We start from the raw sequence: 23,272 nt of genomic DNA, 5'->3' as shown, positions 1-23,272 counted from the left end.
ACGTGGCGCTTTATAATGCGTAGAGGGAGACGGAGACATTTATAGTCAACAGTTTTCTGGATTGCTTTGTAAATGAGGAATTCAAAGCTTGTCAATGCAGAAAAGAGTCGGTGTGGTATCTGAAATCATCGTTGTTCCTCTGGTTTTGTTTTGCATGCTAGTTAGGTGGGAATGGATTTTTGGTATGATCCAAAACCCAGAGATCAGGAGGCCCGGGCAGGGAATTGTAGCTGCAGTGTCTAATGGGTGGTTGAGACAAAGAGACGATATCCTAACTGTTTACTCTATAAAAGCATACAAACAGCATTTCTACCAGTTTTTAAAATGCAAATCCAGGAATTACAGATCTGTGTTGTTTGTACTGTCTTGTTTATATGGGGAAACAGCATAAAACATCTGTTAATCTGTTAAGACGTGCTTCCCTTCCTGACATTGCCATTTTTTCCCCTACACTGGAAGTATTTTAGTTTTAAACTGTGCAAGGGTCCCCTACAAGCATGCAAAGGTCCTCAGCGTGGCGGTTCTATACTAAGTCCATGTAGACATTATGCCTGAAGTTCATACTCTACTTTTCACATCTATTGCTTCTGAAAGATGTAAAGAAGAATGGCACTACTTTCTTTTCTGGAAACACAAGAAGCCCCCCCATGTGCACACCTTGTGGTAAAACTGAAGCATAAGAAAAGGCAAAAGCCCTTTTAGGATAATATCCTTTATAGACAAAGCCAAATGTTTTTTTGGAGAAGGGTTAGAAGAAGCAGACAAACTATGCTAATTTAATGGATTACATTAATGTTCTGCATAATTTGATGCTATGCCAAAGAAGTTGTACTTGGTGGCCTTGCGCCTTTGTTATGACCAGTTCCCGTTACTACAGCGATGACTGTGGCAGAGATTGAGAGCCTGCCTGTGCATGATGTTTTTTTTGCTTAAGGGTTCCCAATTATTTCCATTTGTGAAACTCTGTATTCTGAAACTATGGAATATGAATGTCTATGTGTGGGGAAAAAGAAGATAACATGGGAAGGCACAGACTCTGCTGATATTAGAGTATGATTACATGATATGTCTTTTTTGATATCAAAGATGTTACTCCTCATCCTTTCCTTCCTTCCCCTTGCCTGCACCTTTCTTTCCCTCATTTTTAGTTACATAGTTGCTGGTGATACTGCAGCGTAAACAGGTTACTGATATAAAATAGAATAAAACCATTGAACCCTAATAAGCCCAGATTGTTACTGTGATTGAGTTTAGCGTGGCTGCACAAATGCTTATGTGAATGCAACTGAGAGGGAGGGAGAGCAGAAGATCTTTAAGTGGTTTTGCCATTGAAGAAAATATAGGTAATGTAGATAGCATTTCTGAAGATCTCAATGCACTTACCAGGAGTTAATTAATCTTTAATGTTCTGAAGTAGGTACATTATAAGTGCTGTGAAACACACACATTGAGATAAAGTATAGTTGGCCAAGTAATATTTTAGCAGCAACTTTGACTTAATACAGGTCAAACCTTTTCCTGTGTGCTTTGGTAATACAGGCAAAGTTGGGAATCAGATCAGGAACCAGATTTACTGAAAAACAGTCATTTTCTCTATTGCATCAGTACTCTGATTTAGGTTTTCCACATGGCAACACAAATGCTTGTGCATGGGATCTCTGCATGACATGCTGAACTGAGAACTTGCTCATCAAGTTACATCTTTGGTGTTTCTTTACCATCATTAAGCTCAATGTTTCATTTTCCAAAATACGTTAGATGTTTTTGATCACTTTACAAATCAATAATACAGCTGGATGTGCCCAAAACATTTTTTAGATTAGTACTTATAGGCATGTAGCTAATCATATTAATGTGCGCTGGTGTAACTTGGTTTTTTAAATCACAGTTTGAGAAAGCTTATTAAGGAATATTGAAGGGTTTCAGAATATGTTTTACTTGCTTTCTGAAACTGCATTTTATTAAGTCAGTTAGTGGAACATACCTTGCATTTTATTATTACATGCAAAATATGAGACATTTTAGTTAATATTCCAGACATCCAGCTGCATGAAAATGCAATGGATTTCAATTTGCAAGATAAAGCATTCTCTTACATTACATGATGCCCTGCAGTCTGCTAGAGGTACTCCATCAAGATTTCAGCAGTACTTTCTAGAACTTCAGCACTTTTATCTTTGGATTGACAATCAAATGCAAATGCTTATTGCTTCTTTTTTTTTTTTTGAGAAAAATGTTGGTGTATCTTGCAGCAGATGTCTGGCTTGAGTTCTTGAAGTATTTTACAGGGAAACAAAAGTTATCTAGAGGTAGAGCAAGAAATATTCCTGAACAGCATAAAAATAATCCAGTGTATTTTTTCTTTAAAATTGGGCATCACTATTTGTGTTCTATGACTGCTCTTTTGTGTAATTTAGAAGTAGCACCTGATACTGTGCATTTGATGAGCCATTGCAACCAAAGTGCTGAATAAATTAAAACCAGAATTTGTGGTAGGCTGGTAGTCAGTGATGGAGAAATTGCAGAGATGCCTTCTTCCAGCTTTCCTTTCAAATCTATACTGTTGTTACTGATGAGTAAGTGGTGTTGCCGCTCTGTGTTTGGTTGTCTATGAAACTAATTTAGCCTAGGTCTCTGTGTTCGAGCATTTACACCTTAGAAATTGCCATCACTGATTGATTGACTTGCTGATGGTCTTAGCGGAGAGACCAAGGATTGATTAGGTTTGGAGATTGACTTACCTGCTTAACTCTACAGTTAGAGTTCTAACGAGGAGTATGTCATCTGGAAATTTATCTTTGTATCTTCACATAGGTTTAGGGCATGTGAATGCAGTATTATGCTTATGTCATGATCACCATCTGTGTTCTTGTTCCATGGCTTGGGAACAGCATCTGCTTCCAGAGTGTCACTGCAGTCCTCTCTACCAGTACAAAATTCACGCTGAATAATGTTTCATATCTGTGTTTAATGCACATAATTGCCATACAGCAGAGCAAGAACTGTTTTTCTTTAAATAGTAGATGTGCGATAGCAGACTGTGCTGGTCTAAGTATTCATAACAAGACATTTTTGAGGGCATACACACTTCAGTTTCCACCTGCTTTTAAGTTTGTTGCAATTGTCTTTTATACGAATGGGTTTTCTTGCCTTTAAGGCTAGATAGCCTTCTAGATAGACGAGGTCATTTAGAACTCTAGTCATGTTCTGTCTTTGCAGAGGATTTCTATAACGCTATGCTGCTTTTGCCTTTCTTTCCTTTTCTTTGTTTCTCTTTTCTGTGCCGTGTTTGTTTTAGTATGTCACTAACCGAAGGATTTGAATGGGTGTTTCTGTGGTATGCTAAAATCCAGTCTCAATTAACTGGTGGCCCAAGTACAGCCTCTCAAACTATTGCTTTTGTAGGTTTACATTCTCTTTCCTTTTCCTCATCTTGCAGAGTCCCTTTTCTATCCACACTAGTGTGCTGACTGCTGCTTTTCTATAGTCATAGCGATAGCAAACTGTCTTGTAATGCCTTATCCATTGTGTATTTTGAGAAGTAATTCTTTAGCAATTGCATGATCATCTTGTTGTTCTTTGGTTGTTCCGCTTAGATTCAATTTAAATCTCCCATGGGGTATGAGGACCAATAGGTAATTCCCACACCTAAAATTCCTTTGGTCTAATACCGTAATAAAACTAATACACCAGTTGGTATGTTTTGTTTCCATTGTGTTAATCTTTGAAACTGGTAGGAAAAATAAGTTTCTTGTTCTTGGAATGAAGATATGTGAGCATTTAAACTTTTTCCCACTGACCACAGTGAAGTGACTTTTTCTGTTGCGTGATGCTCAAAGTCCTGAGAATACATGTTATGTGGGTCATTCTGTATTTCATCTAATCTCTGTACAATTGTAACAATCTAGCTAGTTACATGGGAATTGAGAGGAAGGTTTTATCTCAATTCTGAGTACATACCCTGGTAATTTGGGGAACTGTTTGAAAAATAAAGCAATGTAATGGTTACGCTATTTGAATAAAACATTTAATATCAAAGCTTTGTTTCTATTCAGTCAATATTGTTACCAAGGAACCACTAATTACTGTGTATCGTGTTAGAGGGGGCCCTGACAAATCCATGCAAATCATATGATTTATAATTCATAAATCCCCAATCCCCTGAGAAATGTTGCTCTTGCACTTACACTAATTGGGTACTTATGTTCATTGATCCAGTCCATATAGCACCTTTAGTCCATATGGCAGCCTTTATTGTAGGGCCGGAAATTCTGTTGTCAAATGTCCCCTGTAGTCGATGGCACTATAATGTTCCCAAAATCTGTTTACTTGGCCCTTTGCTTCATAATCCTTCAGCACTTCAGCAGTCAATTCTGCCCCAGTCAGAACAATATTTATGTCTGTCTCCCCCTGGCTGTAGAGGTACAAAGTCTGTGTGGTATAGCATTGCCTTTTGGGGATGGGACCGCAGTGGTTAATAGATCTCACCAGTAAGCTGGTTGTTCTAGAGTAGCTCTGTAGTATACTGGCTTATATTGGTACTAATATGCATTTGTCCCAGTAGCTGTTCTCAAAAATGGCTCACTTGTGATTAGACAACATAGATGTATATTTTTGGCTGTGCAGGTTTTTGTTGGATGTTTTTCTGCATGTAGAGAGTAGATTTTTTTTTTTTTTTTAACCTTATGATACAGTGGTTGCCAATAGTTATAAATATCCAAATACACAGTCTAATAGTTGATATATTGCTGTTTGTGAATAATCAGTGCACCGGTGAAGGAGGTGGAATCCTATGCAAATTTTGTATGCCAAACTGAAAATAAAAGTAGGGAACTAAAGATACATTATGTTTCAGGATAATACTTTGTGCCTAATCATTGTTACCTATTTTTCTAATAATTTTAGAGTAGTTTTTTAATGTAGTATAATTGTAATTGTTATCCAGAAGAATGACATCACTTAATTCTATCAAAACTGTAGAAAGATAGATGAATGACAAATTAATAATTTACCATCTTTGCATAATACTGTAGCACAGAATACCAGAAGGATTGATGGCAGAAGAGGTTAACAAATTTTAGCGGCTTCCATTAGCTTTTCATTGTCATATGTTTGCGGTGCTGACTGAAATAAGCTTTGTAGGAGATCTCAGTCTAGGGAACTAATTACTTGTGCCGATTGCCATACTGATGAATAGACCCTCATTGTATCATTCCCCTGAAGACGAGGAGCAGTCTGTGATTCACGACTGCATCCTGGCTGATATTTGATAATAATTTTAACAGATAAATGTAGGAAGGCAGAATGATGAAGTGCCTATCCATGCTCTACGACTATCAAAGGCATGCACATAGCCAGCTGTGTTCTGCCTTTTTTCTATAATCACTAATGGAGAATTTTAAGTTATTAATCGACCTTTGAATAAACCCATATCTTCCTGTGTTTTATGATTTTTTCTTTGGTTAATTATTCCAAAATCATAGGATTCTGTAATCAAAGCATTCAGATTTCAGCATGATTGTAACACATGCAAAGTGTGAAAATAAGATACTGGGGCATTTGATTCCAGTACTTTGGTATTTTCTGAAAGTACGAAATCACGAAGATGAAGAATAGCACTGTCTTTTCTTTGGTGTTAGAAAAAATACATAGAATTTTAATGAAGGTAAATGCAAAGACATTCTCTGTTTTATAAGGTTATTTTCAGTCACAATTTTTAACGTCAACAAATTGCGTTTGAGAGTAGGATTATGCAAATTATTCTGGCTTTTGTTACCACATTTGTTTGAAACCTTGATTTACCTTAAATAAAACTCATTTCTGCCTTTAGATCTCAAAACTGAGAACTGTGATCTCTAAATTAGTTGTGGCTATTCATTTGTCAGTGTTGACAGGTATACTTTCTATTAGCACCTGGACCAGCAATATATATGCATTTTCATCTATTGTTTTAATACTAACTACGTTAACAGACAAAATCAGTGGTTTTTAATTTGAGCATACAGATTTTCAGGCTATCATGGCTATTCTGTGCTTCAGGTGTTTTCTGTTTGCTTATTTGCTATACCTGAAATTGGTGGGTTTTGTACATTCTCTGGGCTAAAATACTGTTTTACAGTGGCATTCATTCGTGATCATAACAAGATAGTAACTGGCACTTATATATGGCCATATTAAAAAGATCTACGTATATTTGGAGCACACAATGGAAAAGAATGAATTTGAGATAACCTTTCCTGGATGTAATTTTTTAAAAGTATGCCTTCAATATAGCAATTATTATACATCGTAACATGTAGTTTTTAATTAAATGTAAAAACACAACTACATAAACCAGAAATCCAATCTGATTTGCTTGAAAATAGATTGCCGTTTCACTCTCCTGGAATGGTTTATTTAAAAACAGTAAATGGAAAAGAAATGCATTTTCTTGTGTTGTTCTAAGCCTCAGGGGCTAAATGTAATGAATATTTTAAGAGATTATTTTAATTAAATTCCTGCACATCTAAACAGAGTAATATTTTATTATCACATACATAACCATGTAACTGAAGTATTCATTAAAGTTAACACTTTCTGGACCAAGAATTCATGGTATGATTTACTGACCTTGTGCAAAAAGGCACAAATTAGGAAGAAAAATGAAGGGGGACAGACTTTGATTAATATAGGTAATGCTATACCATATTTATAATAGCCTTTTCCCTATTCTGGTTTATAAATGCAGTCACTGAGAAAGGTGCCCTGCTGAGGCTGAAATGAGGCTGAAATCGGAGCACATGCCACTAGAGTGTGGGGAAACTGATCACACTGTCAGCAATTCATTTCAAAATGATGTATTTAGTGCTCATTTCACCTTCCAAGAAAAAAGGGAAAGGAGTTCCTTAGACTGGAAGGTGATATTGTTATTTTCAAGGACATACCTAAGTAAAAGATTGCAGAAAGGGGGGAGGTTAAAAAAAAAAAAGGCAAAAGCAGCGCACACAAGGAGAGCTTTATGCAGAAATTCAGCGCTACCATGCTGTTTGATAATTGCTAACATATGTGGCTCCTCTGTTTCATTGTAGTCGTCCTCGTGAGTTCTGGCGCCTTGACTACTGGGAAGATGACTTGCGGCGCCGGCGACGATTTGTGCGTAACCCCCTTGGATCGACACATCCTGAAGCGACACTAAAAGCAGCCGGAGAACATGGTCAGTGTAAAATCTGCTTCTTGCCAATAGCAGCAGGTTACAGTATGTGGCAGTAAAGACTAGACCTTCACTCCTATAGGATGCTAGAAAATTGTCCCAAATGCCAAAGGCTTTTGTCATTGCATTTCAGACACGTTCAATACGAAGACAAACTGGCCGTTACTTCATATAAGCAATGTTGGTATTTGTTAAGCCTCTTCGTTACATCTCAGTGGAGCTGAGTATGCACTTAGTGCATACTTTGCATACAATGATTGCACATACAGTTCTCACTAAGCAGAAGAAAAGTGGATGCAATTTTGCCATTAATCCCTGGACACGCTTTCTTGCAGTAAATTACCTATTTATACTTTAGTAACTTCAGAAGAAGATCTTTCCCGTTCAGAAATCCACAGCAGTTGTTTCAGTTAGCCTTTGCACGTATCTGCCTATTGTTACAGATACATTAAAAGAAAAATAACCCTTCTAAAGCTAAACTGTATTCAGACCTTTGCTTATGTTTAAGTCCTCAAGTTTTTCTGCAAGAACTTGATATTGAAAAAATAGTAGCAATTGCTGAAATGTGAAGTATGTTTCAAGGAGCAAATGGTAACGATTTCTACCTGGTGATTTTAAAAAAGGAGACTGCATTTTTTAATGTTGGGAGGGTTTTTTCCCCATTTTATTATCAGGGATCGCTCGGCTACATGCTGCTGTGTTTGTTCTAGAGGAATGTATTTACAAAAATAACACAATAATCAGTTTGAGAATTCTGTAATAAACCAAAAAGATAAACAAACAAACGCCCAAAGCTAGTGAACTTTGGGTTTTAGTCTAGAATGTTATGTCTTTGTGATCTAATGAAGATACATTGGTAAGGCAGAAAAATCTTATATTTAAAAATAATTTGCTTACAATTAAAGCATCATCACCTTGAAGGTACATGTCATCGAATAGAATAATTTAAATTTAGACCTTTTTTTCTTTTTCAGTCTGTGAGTTACTGCATACATATATGCATACATACACATATTATATGTGGAGGCATAAGCTTTATGCTAATTTAAAATTAAGACTGTTTTATGAATATAAAAGAACATAACTGTCATAAAGTTAGTTTCCGTCAGGCATCTTAACCTCTTGCACTCAGCCTTAAAGGGCCATTTCTGGAAGAAAATGTCTACAATATGTCAGCTGATATAATGCCAAATGTGACATCGGTCCTCTAAAATAAATGACCGTACAGAGAATAGTCAATAAAGTGATCTGAAAGCAATGTTCATAGAGCCCTACATCTTTGACTATAGAAAGAGAACAAGATGTAGAATTAATTAACCCACTTTTTGCTTTGGGGCTTGTTGTTCTTAATACTGTGTGTTGTTTCTATGCCATGGATTTTAAGGGCACAAGGTTTCTCTCTGTTTAATATTCCATGGATAAACAACAGCTGCCCCCCTTTAATATTATGTTTTCTTTAAAAATAAATAGATCTTGTCACATTTTTATGTATTCTACTCATATTTTTGTATTTAATCTTTATGTTGTTTATCAAAATACTGAAAAAATCTTTATTTTTACTGCAAAATAGTTACAGTGCCTGTCTTTATTTGGGTAACTAATTCTTCCATAAGTAAACACATACTAATACAATATTCATCTTTCATAGTAATGTGATATTTGCACTAATCCATGCTATATTTCAAGGGCTATGGGTCATACTCATTTTGTAATTGACAGAAGTACATTTTTTGTCAATACAAAAGAAGAGTGAATAAAAGTAGCCCTATTTCATAGGTAGCTAATAGGCATAGCTAGTAGCTAACCCTGGTAATTTAAATAGAGCTAATCGTTTTCTGTCTTTCTGTTCAGAATTTGACGCCCTTAACAGGCTTCTGTTATATTTAATTTCTTGATGTTTTATTCTGAATTTAATTGCATACGGCCTTTGATATCTATTGCCATTCTGTTTCTTCATCTATCCAGTGAATATTCTAGTTTACCTTAAGTCATTACTTAATGTGATTTCTGAAAATATCGATAATTACTATCTGCCTAACTGAGTGTGTGTATGTATGCAACTGTTGTGTTCCAAGACCTTCCACTGGCGATGTGTAAAATGGATGACCAAAGTACAAATTCAACTGGAAACTAGGTGTAATGGCTAGGAATACAAAGGTTCTTGGGGGTTTTATGGTTTTTTTTGGGGGTGGGGTTTTTGGTGTAGTGTTTTGGGGATTTTTGTTGGTGGGTTTTTTTTTTTTCTTTAAGGTAGACTTGTCAGAAAGGTCAACTGGAGTAATCGCTTGATCAATTTTTTTCTGAATTGTGTTTATAAACTTTTAATCTTAAACAATTTCAGGTCGGAAAATCCAATTCTCTTCAGATTTTTTTGAACGAGACTTCCAGGCCCTGTTTTCTAGATATCCTTAGACTTCACAAAATATTTTCCCTGGTATTTTATGATTTCTTATCGATAATTTATCATTAATTATTCTATTTCAGTTAATTTTGCATGTCTCTGAAGCAAAAAAAAAGCATTTTTAAATAATGAATAAAAGTTTCCCTCCTGCCTATTTAAGCTTTTGTCAAAACAAAACAGAGCAAAACCAAAACCTGAAACTGGGCATAAGGGATTTTGCCAAAAGGGAGACAGGGGAAAATAATGCATAAATAATGGAAAAGTACTATTGCAGTAACCATGCTTGAAAACACGGATTTTAGCACACTTTTCATTAGTAGCTATACATTATCAACTGCTTGGTGTCTTTCAAATAAAACCAGATGTATTCTCCACCCCAGAGAGCTCACAGTCTAGGAAAGATCACAATTTGCAACTGTGAAAATGACTCAGAAACAATCGGAAGCCTAGATATTGTTCAGTAAAACCTAGAGAGAACAACAACAACAACAATAAGCTCTGTTGCAGCCTAGTTATGTGTCTTAGTAGCAAGAACCAATCTCTTCCAGGGATTGATTTGATTTGAAGGAGAACCTCTGGTGCAGAGGTGGCAGAATAAATACCTGAAGACTAATGTTCTCTGTTCAGACAATCAATACCAGCCCCTTGACTATACTTCTGGCTACCTTCTAGTTAAAAACAAATTTTTTAATTCTGACAATTTAATTGCCATTCCCAAGTTCACATTAACTTGCTTGGGAAAAAAAGGCTTTAGGTAATTTTTCAAAGGGGGAAAAAAAAATCCTTCCAAAATGGCTATTTATAAAAGTCAGTCTAGTAGTGTATTGTGGGGGAAGGAAAGAGAGGTGAAGGTGGTTCTGTAGAAAAATTTTGGGATGGAAGGAGTTAACTCTTTTCTCTTCTCCCTTTCACCCATTGTTTAGAAATGAAACCAAAAATACTGATGTAGGTGTGAAAGTGCAGCAAATGAGTACTTTAAACCTGTTGGTATTTTTAGATTGACATCCAAATACAATATTTTGTCAGAGACTCTTTAGCTGCTATAAAATATCTTAACAAGCTTTTTAACAAGTGATTTGTTGGGGTTTATTAACGTTTGTTAAAAACTTGGGGAGGGGGGGATTAAAACAATCTGTAGCATTTCCATCAAGGCAATAGGCAGAGTTCAGGGCTTTGTGACTGCAAGGGACTGGTCACCTACAGCATTGCAATCTACTGGTCAGGGTTTTTTGCCTCAACTCAAGGGATGAAAAAGCAGTCTTAAAAGGAATATTAAAAAAAAAAAAAACGCATGTGAAAGTGGTCATTTTTTCCATTGTTATCTTTTTAAACAAATAGGAAAATAGGAAGACTAGAGGGAGGCTTCTGCGAGCCCTATTAAAAAAAAAAAAAAGTAAGGGTTTTTTAATGCATGTTTTCCCTGAATTCCTTTTCCTATTTACCAGACTTTAAAAAAAAAGTAAATAGTAATAGTAAGTATCTTCTGTATTGTGCTTTCCAGTATTTTATTTTTCAAATGGCTTTTAAAACTTGTATTTCACATATAAGGTTAAGTTGTAGACAAACAATTTAAAATAATCTGTCATTCTATGAATGCCTTAAGCTTGTTCAGCAGCATAAGCTAAACTGTTATTTTTACACCCAAGTGTTCCAGAGATTTTAACTGGAATAAATAAGACACGCTGCAGATGCAAAGATCTGTTTGCAAAAAGCTACTTGTAGAAACTGGGTCTTACAGAGCAATTTGGGACGGATTGCATGGAATTGCACTAGTGAATTATAATAATGAAACTGCTGTGCTGCCAGCGGGCTGTTATGTCCTCTGCAATACATAGGCTGTGCCTTGAGGTCTTGATCTCAAAGAGGTGTATGTGAACATATGCTTAGATTTGTGGGACTGGAGCCTGAAGTTCCAGTCATGCCAAGAATAGGCAGGCCTGGCAGAGCACGGTTTGGGTTAACAGGTGACAGAGCAGCACGTTTTGGGACCTGAAATATGAAATCCAGTGTAATGTACCTGTGCACATACTTGGGAACTGAGTATGTCACACACTGTCATGGTCCATCATGTATATCCTTAATCAGTAAATATAGGAAGAGAACTAGACCGTGGCCTACCTATGTAAGTGCATTTATCTATAGAAAATAGGTGAATCCATGTGGAATATATTCAGTTCTATACAGATACTCATGTGAGCGTGTTGTGTGTTGGTTGCAGGTGTAGTGCTTTATTCAAGTCAGTACAGAAAAGGCAGATTCTGGTTCACAGTGTGATGTCTTACTGCCTTCTAGTAGGTAGTATCTGCAGATGTGTAGACAGGCTCGGCATCTTCCTCTGCCTGTGGGGATACACGTGTTATGTGCATGTCAGGAAATGTACACAAAGAGATGACAAAAATTTATAAAAATTGACTAAACTTATGGTCTAAAATCTTTCATTGAAAAAGGCAGTTGCATAGATATGTGTTTTTGAATCAGTATAATATCGTTAGTTGGGGAAAGAAATAAAATCTGACTAAGCGGCGAAGATGAGGCAGGAGGTGTATATTTCCGTTACCCAGTCATCTTTGGCTTGGAAGTTTCTGTACTGATTTTATTTTTTCTTAATGGTGGATGACAAGAAAAACTGAAGGATGTACTAGTAATTTGGACAAGTTGTGCTAAGTATCGTTTTGGCTCTCAATTCAATCTTAAATTACAATAGGTAGAAGGCTAGTTTGAAATAGCATCTTCAGTATATCACAAATAGGTTGTAGTAAAGGAAGCAAAAATAACAGGTATGTACAGTTTTTGAAACAACAACCATAGTTTGCCTCTGTTAAAAAAAAAAAAAAAAAAAAAAAGAGGATTATTATCTTTGACTTTATTCTTGGGATAGTTTTGTTCTATTTTACTTTTTTGATCTTCGAGAGAATGCTGGTAGGCCACTGAGTAGCAGTGCATGTGGTGTATATTAGTATACTGTTGGTAATTTTACTGCTGCTAACTTAAAATCCTCAAGGGGGAGTTAATTACAGGAAAACCTTTCTAAATATCAGCTGCATATTTTCCATGACAGGAAGGTTTTCAACTCCCGTTGAACAACTCCAGAATCTGAGTTATCATTATTTACATGAGCACATTTTAGAAGAAAGTAAAATTTGTGTGCATACAATGCAGTTAAAGCTTTACAATAATTTATTTATAAAGGCTTACTTACAAATGGCAGTTATTGGTTGGGTAGAAGGGATCATGCATAAATTGCATTTTATTTTGTATGGCAAGTTAAACTTCCTTTTGTTTGTGGGTTTTGTTTGCGTGCTTGTTTTTATTTTGGGGGTTGGGGTGGGTTTTTTGTTGGTTTTTTGGTTTGTTTTTTTTTTTTTTTTTTTTTTTTTTGTAAGCTGAAGGCCTAAACCAAAACCAGGGTATTTGGTGGTTTGGGGTTTTGTTTGTTTGGTTTCTGTTTTAGTTTCCATTTAATTGAAAAGTTTATTATTTGCAATTTATGTGCGTATATTTACTTAAACAATTTAAACTTTATATATTGCCACTGGGGAATTGCTGCCTTCTGTAAATATTTGCAGATTAACATATTTTTAAAGTAAGCCAGTGGAACTTCAAATCAAGTATGGCAGCAATCAGAGAAAGCAATGAGCTATGTGTCGAAGCTAGTTGGCCCTGATGTGTTTTCGAACACGGCTGTGCCATTGACATCCTCAATCTATTTTTTAAGAAATAGTACTTTTATTTTCAACTTAAAAAAAATCCACAACAAACCAAAACAAAACACCAAACTAGGCACACGCTTCTGGGTTTTGGCTTTTATCACAGCAAGTAGTGACTTACCTGTAGAGTGAGAGATCGACTGGTTTGGGGGGGGTGGGAGGTGGTTTGGGGGTGGTTGTGGAGTCTTGTTTGGTTTGGTTTGTGGGTTGTTTGTTTGTTGTTGTTGTTGTGGGTTTTTCTGGGGGTAGTTTTGTGTTGGTTCCCCCCACCCCCCCGCTGCTTTGAGCTTGTAATTTAAGTGAAATAGATGTGTAGCTCGCAGAGCCGAGCCGAGGAGCGTTCCCGGGCGACATTCCCTTGGCCAGCGCTGGCCGCCCCTGCGGGTCCGGGTCCGGGACCGGGACCGGGACCGGGACCGGGACGGCCGTGCGCCTGCGGCCGGGGGTGTGGGGAGGGCGGCAGTGCTCCGGCACGGCCGTGGGGCGCGTTTGCCTGCCCCGTTACCGTGAAACATGTGTAGCGTGAAACATGCGCTCTGGGTAAAACGAGCTTTTTTACTTTCATTCCGAAAATTCGGATGTGAGCATAGAAATTGTCCCTTGTAGGGACAGCGTACCGTTGCGTTGTGCCTCCTGGAAGCAGGTGCACGCTTTTCTCTGCCTCCAGCCCTGAGCGTGTGGCTTCCCCCCCCCCCCCTTTCCGTGCCTGGCCCAGGCCGGTGAGGCGGGGTGTGTGCTTTTCTGCCTCCCGAAACCCACCTACCGTTGCCGTGTGACCGCGCCGCTGACGGGAGCGACGGGGATCCGGGGCTGCAGCTCCAGCCGGGCGGGAGGCTTCGCCTTCCCCCGCTCCCGGGGGATTCCCCCCGGGCTGCTGCCGCCGCCGCCTCCCGCTGCCCTGCGCCGCGGGGGCCGCTGCCCGCCGCCCCGGGCAGAGCGGAGCCGTGGCCGGGGGCCGCCGTACCTCACTTGTGCCCCCGTGTTAGGCGAGCCCCCCCCAGCCCCGGGCCGGCCCCGCTCCGTTTCCCCAGCTGCTGCGGGTTTGCCGGGCCGAGGCCGGTCCCCGCTCGCCGCCATCGGCCTGTTGCGCTGCCCCCGGTGCCGTACCGGGGCTCCCGCCGGGCACCGGTCCCGCCGCCGCTGGCCCGCCGGGACGTCCGCCGCCTTGTCTCTCCGGGGAGTGCTCGGTTTCGTCGCGGCGGTGGTCCCCTGCCTGGCAGGGGAACGAAGTGCCTCTGCTTGCTGCTGCCGGGGCAAAGTGGTGCTTGAACCCTGGGTTTGAGAGTCAGGTGAAGACACCAGGCGCTCGGGACCTGCTTCCAGCAGGAGAACTCAGCTTCCGAAGGAAGGTTGTGGGGGAAGAGCGTCTGTTGTGTCCTTTCCCCCTCTGTCATAAACACTTGAAGTAAAGTTAAAGGCAGCAGAGAGCCCTGGATAATTTTGAACAGGCTTAATAGGATTAAAACTAGATGTGTCCTAACATTACAGGATTAAGACAGGTACTTCCCACAGCTAGTCCTAAACAGTTTTCTTCCTGAACTTTCATTAAAAAAAAAAAAACAACAACAACAAAAAAAACAAACAAACAAACAACAAATGCTTCTTTGTCACTGTTACCTCTGAGACCCGACAGACAGCAATGTGTGTCTCTTTCATTTCAGCTCCTGATGAGGATATACTTGTTAAAGGAAAGCAGTCCATCAAGAGTCAAGTTTTAGGAAATCAGAACTCAGAAAGTGAGATTCTCTTGGAAGGTGACGACGATATCATGTCATTCATGGAGGAAAGAGAAGTGGAGAACTTAACGGGTAACTTCAGCTATCTTAATTTTCTCCTCAGCTTCTTTACTATTTAAGTTCTGATCTCCCCTGCTATGCAATGAATCACGTTTTGGAATACACACTGATAAATTGTTCCTTCCCATAATTGGGCCATTAAGATCATTTTCTGTGCACCTCAGATGCTGAGGGTTTACTTAGGAGGAGTTGTGCATTTTCTTTCTCTGGCTTTTATAACATTCTTGCTTCCACAGTAGATGTTTGTGTTCTAGGAAACCTTCCTTAGAGAAAGTAGCTCTGCCTTGAAAAGGGCTTCCTTTCTTTGTTTTTGACCTCATTCCATTCCTCAAATCACCTCAAATTAGACCTACTGGACAGTTAGGCGAGTTGTCTGTAATTAAAGGTTTTGGAGAGCTTTAATTTTTTTACTGAGTTTATAAAATTGTACGTATTGGCTATTTACTTGAGTTTGAAGGATCTGTACCCTCACTGGATTTAACTCCTTTAAACCCCTTGCCATTCCCCTGTTGAAGACCCTTCTTCCCAGACCAGAGTCTTACTAGACTTCACTTTTTTTCTGAAGAAATAGTACTTCACATCTTTGAACTTAGCTAATTTTACTCAGTCACATGCAACCTTTGCTGATGTTGCAGTCTGAGTGGAGTGGGTCCATTTCTGTATAGTTTAAAATGTAAAAACAGTCAGGTTCAGGGACTGGGGTTATGAAGCATCTCCATTGTTATTTGAGGACCGTGGGTTTTACAGGGGAAAATGCAAAGTTCTCTGTGGTGTTCTGCTTTCTCAACTGGTATCTTATGTACATTTCTTGGATAACTCTGGTTCCCTGAGAAGTTAGTAGTATAACCTTACATTGATACATATCATACATATGATAATTCAGTGAAATTACTGGAAGTGATTATTTATTGGCAGTTTGCTTATCCCTGAACTGCATTCCACTCTTTTTATTTTTTAAAAAAGCAAAGTTAAAAATGCAGCATAATGAAAAAAGAAAATCTGTGTAGGAAAAGTGAAGTAAAATAAAGTAACAGGAGCATAATGCAATGGCACTTTCTGTATGTGAATCTTTTTTTTTTTTTTTTCCCCCCCTTTCTACCATGAGCTTACTTCTCAACAGCCTTCTCCATGGTTCCTTCTCTTTTATTATTCATTCATTGGTTCGAGTAATACATTCATACTGTAATAGAGGTGAAAGGGGAGTTTAATTATATAATCTTGACAATAGCAATAGGATTAAGAAGTAATCCTCGCTAATAAAGTGGTGTGGGTTCGAAATGAAGTGGAAATTGTCAGGGGTCTTCTACAGGACCTGGACTGCCCCAGCTTCTGCAGCTGTCTGCTTGCCCTGTAATTGAATGTCTGCGAGTGATTGAAAAAATGTTATTTCTCCTCTGGATTACATGCTAATGTACAGAGGGCAAAGGGAGACAGCAAAAGAACACATAGCTGCTTATTTCATCCATTTGTGGGGGTGAGCTTTGGGAAATCATGGCAGTTCCGCAGCTATCTCATGCCCATCTGCAAACACAATGTATTTGTACATTGGGAATAGAGGGCAAAGCTGCTCTGATCTCAGCAGAGCATCTCTTCTTTTGTCCTAGTGGCACACATTGAGATTGATGTGAGATTAAGGACCATCACCCTCCTAACAATCGATGGAAATGACAATTCATCTGAATTTTTTGTCAGTTATTCTCACGTTGATTACCTGAACGTGTGTACCTCATTTATAGATGCTTTATTAAAACAAAATTGTCTATGTCACTTTCGTATCTTCCTCTGTTTTAGAAAAGTCAGCTAATACTGCAGCCAAGTAACTTCATTTCCTTACCTCTTAATCAGCTGGATGACAAACCTAACCTGTTTTCTTTCTGTATGTGTTAGTTTATGTAATAGGTTCTGCGTTGTCAGATCTATGCTGAACCTATTGTTTTCAGTAGTAGTCTGATTTGTCCCTGTGATAAGCCCTGTGGAGATGTGATTATTCCAATAAAAATTCATTCAGTTGGAAACCAACCCTCCAGCTGTTTACTCCCACAGTCCCCGAGCTACACTAACACTGTATGGAATCCTTGAACAATATTTAATGTGGAATCAAAAGCATCTTTAAAACATTTCACTTTAGGCTCTGTAACATTGTGTAACCTTAACAATGGATTTCTAGCATCCATGAGGGAACACTTTACAGTTAGACAACTTTGAGCCTTGACTGCTACGTTCATCTTTGTGGAAAGCTATCAAAACTCTCCAGTACCTGAAGAACACATTTGACAGTAAGATTTCAAGTGTTCATGTGTACACTCTCTATATTGCATATAACTGAAGGCATGCAGCTCTCAAAGTTTCTTAAAAAAATGCATCTGAGTAAAAACTACATACTGCCATGCTAAAGCCAGCTCTGGCATGTATAATGTATGCATCAGTTTGCAATTTTAGCTGCTTCAATGTTCAGCAGCACAGAGACACTGTAAATCTATTACATATGTTCTTTTCCGGGATAAAAAGAGGTTTGCTTTTTAAGGAAGAGCTATGCTGTTTGCATAATTTATTTATTTTAACGTTCTAGGCTTGAAAAGCAAATAATTTGCACTTGTACTCTTTTCTGGTTTGAACATTGTTGGTGTTTTCACTCTTTGGCAGGTCCAGTTGCCCTAAGCACACCAGCTCAGCTTGTGGCACCCTCAGTAGTAGTGAAAGGCACTCTTTCCATCACTCTTTCTGAGCTCTACTTTGAGGTGGATGAAGAAGATCCCAGTTTTAAGAAAATCGACCCGAAGGTAAGAGATCGTTGACCCTGAGCTCTGAGAGATGATGACAAATTACCCAAGACCTTTAATTCTTCATTCGACTTCCTTTACCTCTATTGGTCCGCAGTGTTCCTGCTTTAATAAGTTTGCGATTGACCATATATGTTACTGAACTTCACGTAGGTGACACCTCCTTTCCCTCTCCTTTTTCTCCCCCTCCCACAACTGGACCCTACTTGAATGTTAATTTGCTTGCTGCGAATAAAGCTCCAGGGAGGCGTCTTAAATAAAGACATCTTGAATCACAGGCCTATGCGAATACTGGAAAGTTCAACGAGGCTTTTAGTCCAAATGCTTTGTTTTACTTTCCTATTTTTATATAATGCCAGTGTAACATAGCGCTATACTTCCTACACTCGTAAGTTTGCAGTGCTTCTGTATCATATTATTCTATAACAGATTTTACAGGGCCTGTTATTGTTTATTGTGCCTAAGCAGAAAACATAATTGCCCTATTAAAATACATTTCTGAGCTGACTTGCTGATTTCCACAAACTTTATTTGCTCCCAGTTACTTGATTACTAGTGTTCGGTTTATAACTAGTAACCTTTGGTAAAATTCCTATCTCAAAGGCAGTATATTGTGTGATAAGCTTAATAAGGTTGCACTTGAATGTTTTCTACAATATTACAGCAACATTTTAAAAGTATGACATGATTGGTAAATACTCTAGCATCTCAATTTAATCACAGTGATGGCTCGTTTGTTTTTTTTTTTTTAATATCTGCTTAATATTAAACAAGGTAATAATTTCCTTGTGAAGGGCAGAAAAATCACTGCAAAAAGGTAGTGGTTTTGTGCTTGTCTGTAGAGAATACCTTGTGTGTTAAGCGCCAGTTCAGTTCTTTGTTCCTATTGAGTAAATTGCTCTTGTCTGTATTAAAAATAGCATCAGTGGGTCTGAAAGCTGGGTTTATCAAATCCTATAAAGATATAAATTTATTTTGAAATCCAGCACTCCCAGATTCTTAGACCTAGAATTTAATATAAGCAATTAACTAAAATTGTGATTTTTATGTGATACTGTAAATGAGATTTAACTTTTCTTTTGGTCCTGAAGTATTTTGAAATATTTCTTAAATTATTTTAAGTATGAGATAGCTCTTAAAATTTTGAAATGCTTACTCCTTACTTAGTGTTTCTTTTAAAACATTTAATGGTAAAAAGGATATAAATATAAAATGTAAGGACAGTTGGATATGTTACTGTATCGCATTTTCCATCTAAAATGTTCTGCTCTGTATTACATTAGCATGAGAAAAGTCTTACAGATCTGCATTATTCTGCATTTTTGTTTTTTGTGTTTAGCACATAGACGTTTGAGTACAGTTACTAATTCTTACCATTCCTGTTACATGTTGTATGGGGACATTGACATGCAACATACATTCAGCTTGCTTTCTTTTTTCCTGTTTTCGAGTATTTGGTAGTGGTAGTTTTCTGAACTGTGAGCAGGCATTCTGATTTGATTGGACTGTATCTTTAATTCGCTATCTGAGAGATTTTATTTGGGTTCCTATAAAAGGAGTTGGTTACATGAAATACAGACTACACCTTTTATATTCTACTTCTGACGCTACTTTAGCTGGAGGTCTTAAAAGAAAAAACCCGACCTTTTGTAATGTCTCTTGTGAGTATGGGAAGGGGGCTAGAAAATATGAATATTTTTATTTTAAAACACAAATAGGCTTACAAGACAGATTGTTTTGAAGCATGAATGCCTCCCTGCTCCACCCTCTGCTTAAGTTATTGCGTCTTGATAGCAGTGACTGGAGCTGCTGCAGAAAATGCCCCTCGGACAAAAAAAAAAATATAGAAAATATCCTAATCCGCTGTAGCTCAGAAGGCCTGCTTAATTAATGAGGCTTCATCTGTTTGATAAATTTAAGTTCCTTGTATATTTGTCTAAACTACTGAAAAGAAAACATTGTGACAAGTTCCTGAAGAAAAACCTGCCGTAGAGATAGCATCGGCAGCGATAAGATCAGAGTTTATACTCTCACTCCGGGGCTGTTTCCAGAAGGAAAGGGCAGCCCCGCGGGCTCAGCCCGTTTTGCCAGGTGAGCCGGGATCGGCGCTCTGATGACTTTAGGAGAAACTGGTGAAAGGCAGCCGGGCCGTAGTGCCCGGGGCTGGCGGGGCTGGCGACGGAGCCGCCCCGCGTTCTCCGCCGGGGGGCCGGGGCCGGCCGTACCCGCCTGCCGCCGGGGAAGGCTCCCCCCGGCGCCGCCCCGCCTCTCCTGGAAGTTCATTTCCCAGGCTGCTGTCGCATTTGCTAATTTCGTTTTTAACTTAAAGACAAAAGCGGCTCAAATTTGAATGGCTATTTCTTTCCGGATCCGTCCACAAAGAAACGGAAGTAGTCCTTTGGGGCAAGAACTTACTTTTTTTTTTTTTTTTACCCCCACCCCGAAAGGACACGAAAACGTGCTCGAAATGCTCCGAGCCGGCTTCGCAATCTTTCGGGCAGCTCGAGCGGATAACACTAACGTTTTTAAAGCTTAGAAACGCCTTCCCGATAAAAAAAATCCTGCGAGTATTTCTAAGTCGTCCTGAGCAAACTTAAATCGACATCGCTACAGGACGAAATACAAGGACTGGAGTAGAGCTTAGCTTTGGGAAAGGGAGCTCAGGAGGGGAAGGAGCTCGGCGGTGTCTGCGCAGAGAACGAGCGGGTGGTAATGTAGGAACGGGTGCTTTCCTCACGGATTTGTTTATCGGCTCGTCCGGCTACGCTGTGGTGCGATTTTATGCTGTACTTAAAAATCCGGGGCAAACAAATGTTTGTTTAAAAAAAATATCGACCGTTTGCTCTAAAGCGCATTAATTATTCAGGCTGGATCTATACTTCCTTCGTGTCAAAGTCAAATGGATAGCACCTTCGCTCTGGGAAGCGAAAGCAAACAGGGATGAAATTTTAGAACAAAATACAAGCGCTTGATTTACCGCGAAAAAAGGAAAGAAAACTATAAAGGAAAAAAGTAAAGGCGAGGAGCGTAGGGTAGGAAACGGCATGCTCTGGTTCTGTCTAAATTCTGGCGAGCTGCTGTGCGACGTTCCATATATTCCCAAGATTTAGAGGGGAAGTTTAAAGTAATAGAAATACAGCAGATGTTGTCACGCGCTGAACTACAGAATATACAATTTTTTTTTCTTAGATGCACTATTTTTATAGAAACTAGAGGGAAGTTTAGAAAACGTCAATGAATATGCCAAGCTAAAGGTGTCGCGTTTAGACTAGCTTTACATCTCGTGTTTCCGTTTCTTTTAAAAATTTTACTTCTGAGGTTCGGAAAGAACCTACTTGCCTGAATTTAAGAACCATCCACGAAAAGTCAGCGTAAAGTTAAAGTAATATTTTTATTACTATTTGCAACAAGTCAGTTGTGGGGCACATTATCTGACCTTGGCACCGAAATACATTTAACATCAGTAAAACTTTTTTTAAAGGGAGATTTGTACATATAGTTAAATAATTTTTCACTTGGTGACAACATTCAGGCAAACAAGAGCGAGTAAGAAAAGGACTATACATGGATTGGAAAATGTACCTTTCGGGTTTCGTTTTGAGGTTGCAAAAGTCCGATCGCTTCTCTTTTTTGTGACTTTTTAAAAATTCACATCGGAGAACCGGAGGAGAGGCTCTTCCCTTCTTCCGTGCAGGGCGGTGAGAGTTTATGCCGGGAAAACCGTCTGCAAGTTTTTAAAGGCCGAGCTGCAGGTGGGTGGGGGGTGGCGGGGGCGCGTTTCTTTCGCCGCCTCTTTCCGTCGTCGTTTGCGTTAAATAAAAAGTTTTTGGCGCTTTTTTTTTTTTTTTTTTTTTTTTTCTTTAGGCGCTGTTGTTGTTTACGGGAGGACGAGTTTTGTGCGCTTTGGGGGGGTGTGTGTGTTAACCCTATAGCTTGTCGAGGCTTTTGGGATTGGTGAGGATTTCTCTGGCTAGCCTCCAGGTCTGTTTGGCAGCGCTTTCCAGGGCCGAGTGGGGTTTGCCCTGAAAGAGGTCTAGGTTGGGCAGGAAGTAGTGGGGGCAGCGCCGGCACTGCAGGCAGGAGATGAGCTGCAGGAGGATGCCGTTCAGCCGGTCGCCCAAGCACGCCTCGTCCCAGTCGGTCTCCCGCGGGTGCTTCTCGCACTCGTACAGCAGCAGCGTCTTCATGTGGTAGTTGTTGAGGGGCTGCCCCGGCAGCTCCAGGTGCCGGTCGCGCAGCGTCTTCAGCACCGAGAGGCACTTGTTCCTGCAGCCGCCCATCAGCAGCCGGTTCTCGGCCTCCCCGAACTGCAGCACCCAGGCGTCGCTCTCGGCCGAGCTCTGCTTGCCCGTCAGCGAGTAGCACTCCTTGGAGAGCAGGTTGAAGCCCTCCGCCTTCACCTCCGCCACCCGGTTGGGGCCGGGCCAGGGGATGTGGGGCATGGGCCACTGCGCCGCGCTGCGGGGCCAGATCCCGGTGCACTTGAAGGCGGGCGTGATCTGCACCACGTACCGCTCCCGGATGCGGAGCTTCACCTCGCTGGTGTCCGCGATCATCTTCACCACGTCCCGATAGCTGCACTTGTCCACGGCCTGGGCCACCAGCGTCTGGAAGCGGGAGCGGATCTTGCGGGCGGACAGGTAGCCCGAGGCGGTGATGAACTCCACCCAGAGGGACATGCTGCGCTTGCGGCCGTCGCTCAGCTTGAGCACGGCGCAGCCCGGCAGGGAGCCGTCGTCCACGAAGTTGAAGACGCCCATCTGGTTGAGGTAGAGCACCACCTCAAACTCGGTGGGCGAGATCACCTCCAGCCCCTCGTAGCGGGCGTCGATCTCGCTCAGGGAGCTGATGAAGCGCGGCTCCTGCACCTCCACCTCCTTCAGCACGTCCGACACGACCTTGCACACCTCCCGGATGGTCTTGGCGATGGCCGCCTTGCGCGCCTGGCAGCGCTCCGTGTAGTATTTGTTGAGCTGGTAGACCAGCTTGGCCTGCGCGGCGATCATGTTGGGGCACAGGTCCGGGCTGTACACCGGGCTCTCGCAGTACGTTGAGGGATCCAATGCTTTAGCGGTGGCTGCAGCTTTGCGGAGGGCACCAGCCAAATCGCAGACCCCCACCCCCTCCGGGAAGAAGGCGGCAGCGGCGCGCCAGTGAGAGCAATTAAAAAAATCGGGGAGGACGACGAAGCACAAAGGAGCGAAGCCCAGCGCTGCCCCGGCGAGGAGGAGGAGGAGTGCGAGCCGCAGGCGAACGGGGCGGTGCGGGCTGGGCGCCGGTGCCGGTGCCGGAGCGGCGGGCAGCCCCCGCGGGCTGCCGGAGCGCAAAGTTTTGGGTGGCGGTGGGGGCAGGGAGGTCACCGCTGCCTCTGCGCTCAGGCGCCCACCCCACCCCCCCGC

At 40.6% G+C, this 23,272-nt stretch overlaps 2 protein-coding genes across 4 annotated transcripts in view; one reads left to right on the top strand and one right to left on the bottom strand.

The window, feature by feature from the left end:
- Positions 1-23,272, top strand: part of LRBA (LPS responsive beige-like anchor protein) — a gene marked incomplete at its 5' end in the record, with an annotated part of 425,426 nt that overhangs the window by 219,992 nt on the left and 182,162 nt on the right. For all 3 annotated transcript variants that reach the window (XM_082482677.1, XM_082482676.1, XM_082482675.1), the window contains 3 exons: positions 7,068-7,192; positions 14,959-15,105; positions 17,737-17,873. In XM_082482677.1, coding sequence (XP_082338803.1) covers positions 7,068-7,192; positions 14,959-15,105; positions 17,737-17,873 — 409 coding nt within the window. The remainder of the gene's footprint in view (positions 1-7,067; positions 7,193-14,958; positions 15,106-17,736; positions 17,874-23,272) is intronic.
- Positions 21,426-22,879, bottom strand: MAB21L2 (mab-21 like 2; the record flags this gene model as incomplete). Its single annotated transcript, XM_082482946.1, has 1 exon — positions 21,426-22,879. One exon carries the CDS (start codon positions 22,877-22,879, stop codon positions 21,800-21,802), a length of 1,080 nt encoding a protein of 359 aa, XP_082339072.1. The 3' UTR covers positions 21,426-21,799.

This window comes from Vanellus vanellus (genome assembly GCF_965231255.1).
Source record: "Vanellus vanellus genome assembly, chromosome: 4".
In the NCBI taxonomy this organism is placed as follows: Eukaryota; Metazoa; Chordata; class Aves; order Charadriiformes; family Charadriidae; genus Vanellus; species Vanellus vanellus.
Note: the sequence above shows the minus strand (reverse complement) of the source record. Positions and strands in the feature narration are given on the sequence as shown.